The following is an 11,274-nucleotide window of genomic DNA, read 5'->3' as shown; positions in this document are numbered from 1 at the left end:
TACTGGACACCTTAAAGAGATCTTTTCAGTTCTTTCTTTTCCAACATAAAATAAAGATTTTTTTAAATTATTAATAGTGATCTCATGGTGAAAAGGTTTTGAGTCCCCCTTTGCAACAAACATACATTTAATTATTGCTTCCTCTTTCTCTGCGACCTGGAAAAACCAAGTAAACACTAGGTGGCATAACAGGGCTCCATGATGGTTTCATGGAACAACGCAAAAGAGGGAAAATACTTTTACTTGTTTTGTCTTCTCATAACATGATGATCACAGAATATCAGTGTGATTATGAAAAATAATTTTCCTTTGTGCTAGTGGGCTTCGACACCCCCCAAAATGTACACTTAAAATATACGTCCAGATTTTAGTTTCTCAACTCCCCATAGGCTACACGCTTGTGTCACATTACATTTAACGTCTTATTAATTTAACAGATACTTTTATCCCAAGTGAAAATTATACTTATAGTACAGAGGATAAACAAGAATCAGGAATGCAAAATTCTAACAGTATTTAGGCTGTTCGAGGCAAGGGTCTGTATTTTTTACAGAGCAACAATAACATCATTATCTCAATTAAAATCTGATAATGAGGCAGCGCCACAAAAGAATAACACATAATCAGAGCAATTTCATAAATAATTTGATAGTTGCAGAGAGGCTACATCTGCTACAACAGGATCTCCAACACAACATGCAGAAAAACATGCTGTTTAAATGTTCTGATATCTGTGTAAGAAACATGAGAGATAAGCTGAATAGGTGGGGAGGCCATAGTACTAGCTGTCCAAGAATTGCGTAGACACTTGCTCTCTACACAGATATTTATTCCCGTAATAATTAGCCAGATGTTGACAGGGAGCAGCTTAAAGGTGGTGCCCTTTTCACAAAGAGTTCACACTTAAACTAGAAGAGACGAAGGTAGGTGACATTTAACTGACGTGAGAAATAGTGTTAGTGTTAAAATGTTTTTTATGCATTTTGGAAGATTTTCAAAAGCCAAGCTCCTTACCTACTTTACCAGGATAACAAACCAACCTGAGGAGACGATTATAAATTTAGCTATGAAAATGAATTGATTCCCATGGTCACATGACATAGACACCTGTATATCACAGGTAAGGATTCTTGCACACTGTCAAAAAGTGTGCAAGAACTGTGATGAACAACATTACATTTTAAAGAAACTTTTGGGCAAGGGAGTGTTTTCTCATGATACATTTCATAAATTGGATTGATATAAACACAATATGTTCTGTAAAATTTATCAGCTTCCTAGTCAACTCACAATGCACATCAAATCACATTTGACTGAAATGAAATCGTTTTTTATAGTGAACATCAGCTCATTGGATTCTGTACATTTGCATGATGGAATAGAAAATAAAGAATACAAATGAATGAGAAAATATTAAGGGATGAATATGCAAACTGATGAAGGGAATTGAAGTGCTAAGGGCATGTCAGTTGGTGGAGGCAGGCAAGATCACGTCTGTACAGGGTACGGAGGATGTGGTTGGAGGAAGGTGGAATAGCTTGCGTCACAGACAAACCAGGGTGAAACTGCACAGATTAGTTCAAAACTGTACATACCTGACAACGACACTAAATGTGACTTGCAAAGAAAAGACAAAATGTGAAAGAAAAAAAGCTGAGGAAGAAACATGTAAGCCATGCTGCAACACAAAGGTGCAGAATTTCTATGTAGCTATATGATTTGACAGTGGTTTGACAGCTTGTTTTATTGTTCTCACGACTGACTATGAAAAATAAACTACATTGTATTCTGCCACAAGTTGACTTGAAGGCTTTTGGAGTGCAAGATTTTTGCAGGTGTTCTGCTTCTAAAATCGATTTTTTGTTGCATTTGTACCTTTGTTCTCCCGCTAACAATTCTCTATACAGTATTCAGGTTTATGTGTCTTACTTTCATTATTCAGACGCTTTAACTCATTAGTTTGTTCTGTATTTGAGTGACAACCACTGAGTTACTGAAATCTATTTATTTTGTCCTCTCTAACTTCATAGTGGGAGCTTCTCCTCGCACTTTGTGGAAATCCCACAAAGAGATTGCAAATGACAAGCACATTACAAGTCAGTATTGTGTTAAAACAACAGATTTGGCAGATTTGGTCAGTTTCAAAATATGATTTTATAGTTTTGTGCATTTACAACTTTAAGGACCATAGTCAAAACCATCTTCCAAATCCTTCTGTGTAGCACTGTGTATGAAAGCACAAGCACAAAGAAAAGGATGACAGGGAAATGTAAACCCACACCTGTGATTACAGTATAAATCTGAATTTCTCTCTCTCTCACTCTAATGTATTTTGTAATGGGCCAGATACTCAACATTTTCCACAAAATCGGAGAAACCAACGTAATGGAGCTGTCTTTTCATGATGAACTGCGGCTGAATGACAGTGCATCACACAACACCACAGTCTTGGAAACCAGTGCAATCCTGGATGGAGCCATAAGTATAGGAACTGTGATCATCCTCTTCATCACCATGATATCATTGGGCTGTACCATGGAGGTGTCCAAGATCAAGGTGAGTTCACGATACAGTTTCCTCAGAATGTGCCCGCTAAATCTTGTGGACAAAATCAACACAATCCAATTATGTTTCTACCCAGGATCACATAATGAAGCCTAAAGGAGTTGCCATAGCAGTTGTGGCCCAGTATGGTGTCATGCCTCTCTCAGCCTTTGCCCTGGGCAAGGTCAGTGCTTCCTCACCATCTTTCTAATGGTCATACAATATTCCCCTGCATACTGACCATGTATCTCAGCTCTGTTTTCACGATGTAGCATTGTTGAATAAAAATACAAGATGGGCGTGGCTAATTGTAATCAATGCATACGTGAATGTGTATGTGAATCATTTGTGTTTGTGTAAGGAGAGTCTGAATTGTTTCCTAAACGGCACCTAATGGATTTGTTGTGAACGCAGACACAATTTAGTCTTGTCCTTTTTATTTGATATTAGATAACTGGAGTCTTTGTTTTATTGTTTTCTTTCTCCTCTTTTCTTTTTACAGTCTTACTTTCTCAGACATTTTCTGCACTGTTGGAGAAACCTGTAAAACAAGCAATTTATTGAACTGTTTCTGTGATATAAATCACACAAACTTGAAACTTTTAAAAAGCCGTCATGATGAGGAGGAGCCTGGCTGTCTGACCAGTCGGCAGTCTCACCATACCTCTCTGCTCCAGGTGTTCCAGCTGAGGCCTCTGGAAGCTGTGGTAGTGCTGGTCTGTGGATGCTGTCCGGGGGGTAACCTGTCCAACATTCTGGCCCTGGCTCTTCAGGGAGACATGAACCTCAGGTAGACAAACACTCATCCGGCCCCTGCTATTCTTATCACGTGCACACCCAGCTAGACATAAAATGTCATATGTGTAATTAGAAAGAAGCCTTTGTCATGTTGAATGAATGAATGAATGAAACAGTTACCTTCCAAAATGTGTTTCTGTTGAGGGTTGGATTTGGAGGGAAGGTTGTTGTGAAGAACAAGAAAATCAGTTACCTTGAGAAGTTTGGATTTGTAGTGAAGGTTAACAATAAAAAACAATAAAACTGATCAAGAAAATATACAGGTGAATCATGTAGTCTGAAAAACAACAACCCCAAATACACGAACCAGCATATCCATAAACCCCTTTTCCACAGAAGAATGTCCCGATGCAGAGGTGAATATAATGGGGAGAGACTGGGTTAATGACCGGGAGGTTAGTAAGCAATTCATTATGGGACGGTGTGTCCGATTGCATAGATTAATATGATAATACATTTATGATCTCTTTGTGAACCATGGCAGTCATCAGTAATACATTATTGCCTCATTGGTTTTGTACGAATGGAATGTTCCAACTCTCCCTCCTATTAGTACAGGGTTGAATGACCTTGACTAAAACTGTTGTTAGATATTTCATGATAATGCACATTTTCTCGTTTTTTAGAGTGCCATTAGTGCTTAGTCCATCAGCTTATCAGAATTGAATGGTGGATCTCACCTTTAAAGATCCATGTGGGACCAGGCATGTCGTTTATGACACACAGTTTATCACACTCCTGGGCCTCTTATCTGGCCACAGAACTACTACTGCAACTTTCTCCACAAATATTATTGGGCTGATAATGACAGTTGATTTCAGAAACATTTTGAAACAGATCTGCGCACACTTCTATATGTGGACCTAGTCTTTTACATCTGATATTGGAACAATACTCTTTATGCAAGACACACCTTAAACCCACAAACAGTCTGTAATGACCTTGCATGTTTGTCCAAGACAAAACCATAATTACTGTTTGGCATTGAACCCAATATTAGGGTCATGGTCATTACAACGCTTGCTACCTGTTGCTTCATTCTGTGCTCTTTTGGAATGGTTCTAAACGTTCTAACATCTAGACAGGGTTAGGACACCTTGCCCTACAAACGGACATGGATTCAGGCCCAGCTCCACGGGGGAGGGGCCAGGGTGGGGGAGGTGCCAGGGTGGGCCTGGCCCACCCAATCAGGAACTTGTCTCATCCAGGCTGGCCTCGTATCTGATAGAAACCAAAACATGGATGAATGAAACTTTCAGTGTGAAAGTTCTACGTGAATTGACGTTCTCTCTTTCCGTCTCGGTCCATCCTTACGTCTGTCTATGACTCTGTCCATTTGTCTGTCTATTCATCCATGTGTCCCCCCAGTATTGTGATGACCACCTGCTCCACCGTACTGGCGCTGGGATTGATGCCCCTGCTCCTGTACCTGTACTGCCATGGCATCGCCGACGTGGGCAGTGCTGTCCCCTACACTGGCATCACCCTGGCTCTGGCCATGACCCTGGTGCCCTGTGGCATCGGCATCCTCATCAACCACTTTCGGCCGCAATACTCCAAGACCATCACCAAGGTGAGCCAAGCTGACCAGTATGGGGATTCTGTCTAATCGGGACTGATAAGGACAGCGAGCTTGGCTGGTTAGTTAGTGGGGTGTGTCTCAGGAAAACATGTAAACTCCACACAGAAAGGCTGAGAAGATAAATAACCCACCTGAGTAAAGAATACCCCGTGTGGGAATCGAACCCAGGACCTTCTTGCTGAGAGGCAAACATGCACTGTGCTACCTTACCCCCAAGCAGTTAGCTTGCTACTCCTCTTCTACCCCCAACCCCCCCCTCCCCCCCCTCCACAGGTGGGTATCTCCATCATGCTGGTGTCCATGGTGGTGATAGGCATCTTGGCCGGCCTGACCATGGCTAGCAGCATCCTCCAGGTTCTGTCCCCGACCCTCACAGCCACGGCTGCCCTCATGCCCCTCATCGGCTACACCTTTGGATATGTCCTCTCCTATCTCTTCAGACTTGACGGATCGTAAGTGACGACGGCGATGCAACAGAGTTGACCCACTGAGCGTCAGTTATTAGTCAGTTTTAAAACTCAGTCTCGACCACTCTCGCCGTCAGGGGCCGGAGGACGATCGCCATGGAGACGGGCTGTCAGAACATCCAGCTGTGCTCCACCATTCTGAAGGTGGCCTTTCCCCCGGAGGTCATCGGCCCCTACTTCCTGTTTCCTTTGATATACATCTTGTTCCAGATAGTCGAAGCTGGTCTGCTCATCCTAGTGTTCAGGTGCCACCAGCACTTCAGCAAACCAAACAAAGGTATGCGGTAATCCATCTGTACTCTTATCAGTCAAAAGCAGGAATTTGTTTTCATCTAGTGTCCACCGTCATCCTATGTTACTGCACTGAACATTGTAATGTAAAACTTCACACCATTCTGTGGTATCGCATGATCTTGACTCTCCCTCCCACCTATAGAGTCAGAGGTGTACCAGGCAGTTACCAGCCATCTGGAGGAGGTGAAGGAGCCAGCTGATGTGGACGTTTGATAAAAAAAGCCCACAGAAAAAGCTTGGGACTTTTTCCAGTGTTGGTACAAGCCCCCTCCAAGGTTTCTGAGGAACTTGGACCATCCAGTAGTCTACACGGGGAGTCGAAATTGAGATGTCTCACTCAGGGAAAAGTCAAGCAGACTGACAATTGTCACAATGGTGACCACATTAAGCTGTGGAGCAAGATGTGTTCGAGTCCATCGGCCTTGACGCGTGTTTAGACTTCTGTACTGTGTTCCAATCAGTTTGTGGCAGGCAGTCAAATAAGAATATAAAATGACACAATAGAAGATGTTCACATGTACAGCAAGAACTACCAGAGAAACCTTTTCAAAGTTTATTCTTTATTAAGCTCTGACATACACAAATAAGTTACTATGTCTTGTTTGAAAGCGTTTGGTCCTAATGTTGTCTTTTGACCACATACAAATGTTGTCTTCCTATAAGATTAACAATAAAAACCGTACATGTATTATGAATACAAAATATTTTTTATTTTTTCCAACTGTCAAGAGGGTTGTGATCCAACCTTTTTGTAACAACACTACGTTGGGGCACAATCCTCCAGACACCACCATACATTGTAAAAAGAAAACATATACATTGCTTTACAGAAACAAAATATTTCATACAACGACTCTGGACATTCAATACAATGCATAAAAAAGAACAGCATGAACAACATAAAAAAAAAAAATGTATTCAAAACGGGAGCATAAAAAAAAAAAACGTTTAATTAAATCACAGCATAAAACAACCCCAAACTGTTAAACCTTTAAGCTTAGATAAGTTCTATTCAAAGCATTTCCAAAACTCAACAATCACCGTGCATTATCTTTCATCAACAGTTCCTGATAAGAGTTGCCAGCCCGGGGATGGGTCATTCGCACAGGTGCTTTGATAAAAATAAAAATAAATTCCAACCATTATTCCAAGCACAGATACTGACCACAACAAAGTAAATAAAGCCCCATCTCTGTCAAACAGAAGATTCTTATCTCCGCACATCTTCTGTGGCAGCGAGGACCATGCTTGCAACCGACAGGGAAAGTCAGCCTTATCAAAAGAGGGGAGAGGTGAAGGAGACCATGAGGGGGAAATGGGATAACCAGGACTATTGGGTGAAATAGTACCTGGCTTTGTTTTAATAAAATGGTTAGTGGGAACGTTTTTGTATGGGATGGTGATGAGGTTGTATGTTAGCATGTGTGTGTGTTGTGAATGTGTGTTCACATTTTTTTTTTTGAAAGTGTTTGTGTGTGTGTGTTGGTTGTCTAATGGCGGCTGTCCGTGGACAGGGAACGGGAGCGAGAGCGGGACCTGGAAGAGGCCGCTCTCTGGACGGGGGGCGGGGAGGCAGACTTGCTGGCCTTGGAGGAGCGCTTGGCAGGCTCCTTGGTCCTCTGGACGGGGGGGGAACCACGGGGTGGAGGGGAGGCGCTGCGGGAGTGGGAGCGAGACCGGGAGCGGTTGTAGGTCTTGGGGCTGCGTGAGCGAGACCTCCTGGGGGTGCGAGAGCGGGAAGGGGAGCGGCCGCGGGAACGGGAGCGCGAGCGGGAGGAGCTCTCGGAACGGGAACGGCTCCTGGACCTGAGGAACCAGATGGAAACAATGTGAGGAAGGACACTTCATTCATTGACATTAGCAACGAATAACAATAATTACCATCTCTGTATCCAGTTAGGGCTTTAACAGATTCTTAATTGGCTAAATATGACGAGCCGTGTCATCCGTGACCCTTTTCTACCTGTGCGGTGGTCAGGAATATGGTTGCTACTCACCTCTTCTTAGCAGCCTCAATAAGCTTGATTTTCCTGCCATTGATTTCCTTTCCAGACAGTTTCTCAAGGGCGTTTTTCAGATCGCTGTAGGAAGCAAACTCAACCACCCTTTAGAGATGCGATCGAGATGTCGACAAATTAGGTTATACACAATCAACAATGTTGGCATTTCATGACAATTACTGAGGACCACATAAGGAGGGGCCAGAGACACCAGGTGAGGGGGTGCGAGTCGTTCCTACCCTTCGTTGAGCTTGGGTCGGTGGGCGTCAGCAAACGTAACCTCTCCTGCCTGTCTCATGAAATCTTTCAGATCCTACACATAAGACAGCCCAAGTTAGCACAGCACCCCTGCACACGCACACAGGCTCATAAAGCATGATTTACGCAGAGGAAAGGTTAGGAGGGCCTATACAGTCGAGCACTACAGACTACTGCAGAGAGAGAGAAGAGTCCAGGTACGTCTAGAGTTGAGAACCCCCCCGCCACCCCACCCGATTGCCCGGCAAAATGCACTTGCTCAAAATCGATAAGTTGCAATGCCAGTTTGCAAGTCTTCTTCAGCACGCATGTACACACACGCATAAACTCAGAAGACTTTGTATTTTTTTTTTGTATTATTCTTTTTTTATTTTATTTTTTTACACACCAAAACGGCATTCAGTCAACTCTGAATCTGCTCGGACCATTCTCTCTTCCTGACTAATCACAGATAATGGGATATACCATCTGCAGGCCCTGCAGAGGAGCAGTGTGAGCAGTATAAAGGCAGCCAGAGCCCCGATTTCTTTAGGAGGGCACAGGGCTCCTCGCCTCCCCCTCTGCCCAGTCCTGGCAGCCCCCTCGGTAAAGAGAGTGAACAGGGTGGAAGAGAGGAAACTAATACCTGAGAGCGAACCCATTGGAGCGGGCCGCAGGGCTCGCCTGGCCCACACCATTACACCTCGGGATAACAGCAGATTATATCCTTGGGCACCTGGGAGGAACTCTCACTCTCTCGCGATGTGCGGAACACCCAGGGGGGAGGGGGGAAGATATCGATCGATCGAAGCCTCTCAAATTAACGAACCATCGATCAATCGCGCCACCACCACGACTCTCTCTTTCCTCTCCTCTCTCTCTGCCACTCTGTTTGTTCTCCCTCTCTCTCGTTCGCTCTCAGCACGGCGCGCCCGCCCCCCCTGCCACCACTGAGGGGCGGCGTGTGGCAGCGAGCGAAGGGGCCCAGCGCCTCTAGAGCGAGCGCTCATACGACCAGCAGGCGCCAAATAGGAGTGGACACACACTGGCTGGCACCACAGGCTCAACCCAGAGAGAAGGACCCTGAAGGGGTTAACTCCACCATAAGCGAGCTCTTCCATACGAGACAACAGTCAGGCTGGCAAATAAAGGGGTGAAGAATTGGTTAAAATTAAAAAACAACATTTTTTTTTCTCTTTTTTTAATATAAACTACTAACTGCATTTGTTTATTTGCAGAACCATATGTTTCCATATATTTCATTAATAAACCTTGAAAGTAATCATTGAATTTCAAGAACAATTTTGAGCCTATCAGAACACACAGTGCAGATTATTCAATTGGTTTTGCTCCAGGCCCATTATTAATTATCACATCCAATAAGATCAATCAGCTTTTCTTTTTTTTGACTGTACGGAATTGCTGAACTCACATTAGGATTTCATGAGATGCAGCTCTGAGCCAGGCCTGTTGAGATCATTACTTCAGGTGGCTGAGCAGAGCTGGTCTCTGGATTCAGAGACTGCTTGTGAGCTACTTGCTAGAGACGCCTCCAAGAACTCACCTGCCAGCTGACGCGAGATGACAAATTCTCCACAATCAGTCGATTCTCGGTGCGCATCGGAGGAGGGTTTCTACTGAAGAAAAAAAAGGATGGAAGATTAGACCAGAGAATCCCAAAAAGAACAATCCCTAAAAGGGATACTTTTGATTGTGTGCAAACCTATAACAGGGATAAAAGGTATTTCTTTTATTGTTATCATCTAGGGAGTCAGATGGCTGAACGGTGCTAAATGACATTGTGTCCTTGGGCAATGCACTTCACCCTACTTGCCTCTGGGAATGTCCCTGTACTGACTAAGTCGCTCTGGATAAGAGCAATGACTAAATGTAAATCGAATTTGATTTACTGTGACACAACGCCACAATTTCACCAGGGTGCCAGATGAAGAATCCATGTTTTCCATCTGTTTGTGCCCGCATCCTCCTCTGCAAACTAGCGTTTTAAAACTTCCGTGTACCTCCTACTCTCCTGAGAGCCTCTGCCATAGCGGTCGGGGAAACGACCTCCACCAGCCCCACGGCCTCTGCCCCCTCGCAGTCGAACGCGGGCATGCTCGATGGTCACCCTGTTCGACGAAAACAACCCACATTGAGTAATTTGAGTCAATGACTGATGAATATGAGTGCTATGCCATTAAGGATGAATAACCTCTCGTTGCATAGCTCTTTGCCATCCAACTCATAAACCGCATCTTCGGCATCCCTGGGATCGTCGAACTCCTGAAAAGGAAAGAGAAATCAATCGGCATTGCATTTCCCCCAAAATGTAATTGCCATAACGCATGCACTGGGCCTTCGTGCATATAATACTACGCCAGGTGACTCACCACAAATCCAAAGCCTCTTTTCAGGTCTATGTCTCTGATGCGACCGAAACCTTTAAAGAATCTCTCCACATCTTTTTCCCTTGCCGAAGGGTTCAGTCGGCCAATGAATATGCGACAGCCACTCATGCTTGTGAAATCTGAAAACAGTTGGTTACGGATTTACAAAATATGAATTCTAGGCAATTATCTGGAACGCTGGAAACAGGGCCAGTTTCACAGACATCTAATAAACGCCGCCCATTAGTTACCATTGGTCGGTAGCCATTGCGCATTAACAAACACTCATACATAGCCTATTTAGCTTGCAATCTAGCGCGTCCTGTGCTATAAATCTACAATAATTCTACACATTTGTAAACATGTGCGTGCCAAAGGATAATCCGCAATGAATTCACCGGTAAAAGGTTGCAGCCATTCGGCGTGACCTTCTCTTAAATTCCCATGGCCTTGTGTAAGGCCCTCAAAAATATCCCAGTAGTAGTACTATTAGCTAATACATAAAAGCTAGTTAGCTATCTTGCGAATACCTAGCTGAACAGTTAAACCGTGAAATGCATTATTTGCAAGTGTATAAATTCGGTACCTCCGTGCATTTATATTTTTTAATTATACTTTGGAAATAATCCGTCTTTGCTAGAATGCATACCTTTCTCTTGTTTTCTCCGGAGAAATTGCGTTTCTTACTACTGCTTGCACAGATGAAAAGAGAGTGGCGTTTATCCACACAAAATGGAGCCTGTTTTACGCTACAGCTCGCCAACCACGCCAGGACTTTAACTGACCACAAGGTGTCGGTCAGACACAAGACTCTCGCGACAAGGACGGGGAAGGGCAGGGGCGTCATGTTATGGGCTTCGTTCCATTTCGAAATGTTGTTTCCTTCTCGTCAGTCCCGTGACAACCTTGTTCATTAGCTACAATCCACCTAGTATAGGATTGCGCATATTTACAGCAACAGCAAC

At 43.9% G+C, this 11,274-nt stretch overlaps 2 protein-coding genes across 3 annotated transcripts; one reads left to right on the top strand and one right to left on the bottom strand.

Moving 5' to 3' along the window:
* Window positions 1–2,385: 2,385 nt before the first annotated feature.
* On the top strand, window positions 2,386–5,898 carry slc10a1 (solute carrier family 10 member 1). Its single transcript, XM_084700278.1, has 7 exons — window positions 2,386–2,556; window positions 2,642–2,728; window positions 3,222–3,334; window positions 4,711–4,915; window positions 5,198–5,376; window positions 5,469–5,668; window positions 5,828–5,898. The coding sequence occupies exons 1-7, from the start codon at window positions 2,386–2,388 to the stop codon at window positions 5,896–5,898; spliced, it is 1,026 nt and encodes a 341-aa protein (XP_084556404.1).
* Window positions 5,899–6,373: 475 nt separating this feature from the next.
* Window positions 6,374–11,116, bottom strand: srsf5b (serine and arginine rich splicing factor 5b). Of its 2 annotated transcripts, none has more exons than XM_084700481.1 (8): window positions 10,959–11,116; window positions 10,313–10,449; window positions 10,135–10,205; window positions 9,944–10,051; window positions 9,487–9,559; window positions 7,925–7,998; window positions 7,683–7,790; window positions 6,374–7,491 (listed from the first exon to the last, which is right to left on the bottom strand). In XM_084700481.1, exons 2-8 carry the CDS (start codon window positions 10,436–10,438, stop codon window positions 7,176–7,178), a joined length of 876 nt encoding a protein of 291 aa, XP_084556607.1. In that variant the 5' UTR covers window positions 10,439–10,449; window positions 10,959–11,116; the 3' UTR covers window positions 6,374–7,175. The 2 variants fall into 2 exon arrangements, with proteins under 2 accessions (XP_084556607.1, XP_084556608.1); XM_084700482.1 differs by having other exon boundaries at window positions 9,487–9,556.
* Window positions 11,117–11,274: the final 158 nt, after the last annotated feature.

Source organism: Hypomesus nipponensis, chromosome 6 (genome assembly GCF_054491055.1).
Source record: "Hypomesus nipponensis isolate SF chromosome 6, ASM5449105v1, whole genome shotgun sequence".
Classification (NCBI taxonomy): Eukaryota; Metazoa; Chordata; class Actinopteri; order Osmeriformes; family Osmeridae; genus Hypomesus; species Hypomesus nipponensis.
Note: the sequence above shows the minus strand (reverse complement) of the source record. Positions and strands in the feature narration are given on the sequence as shown.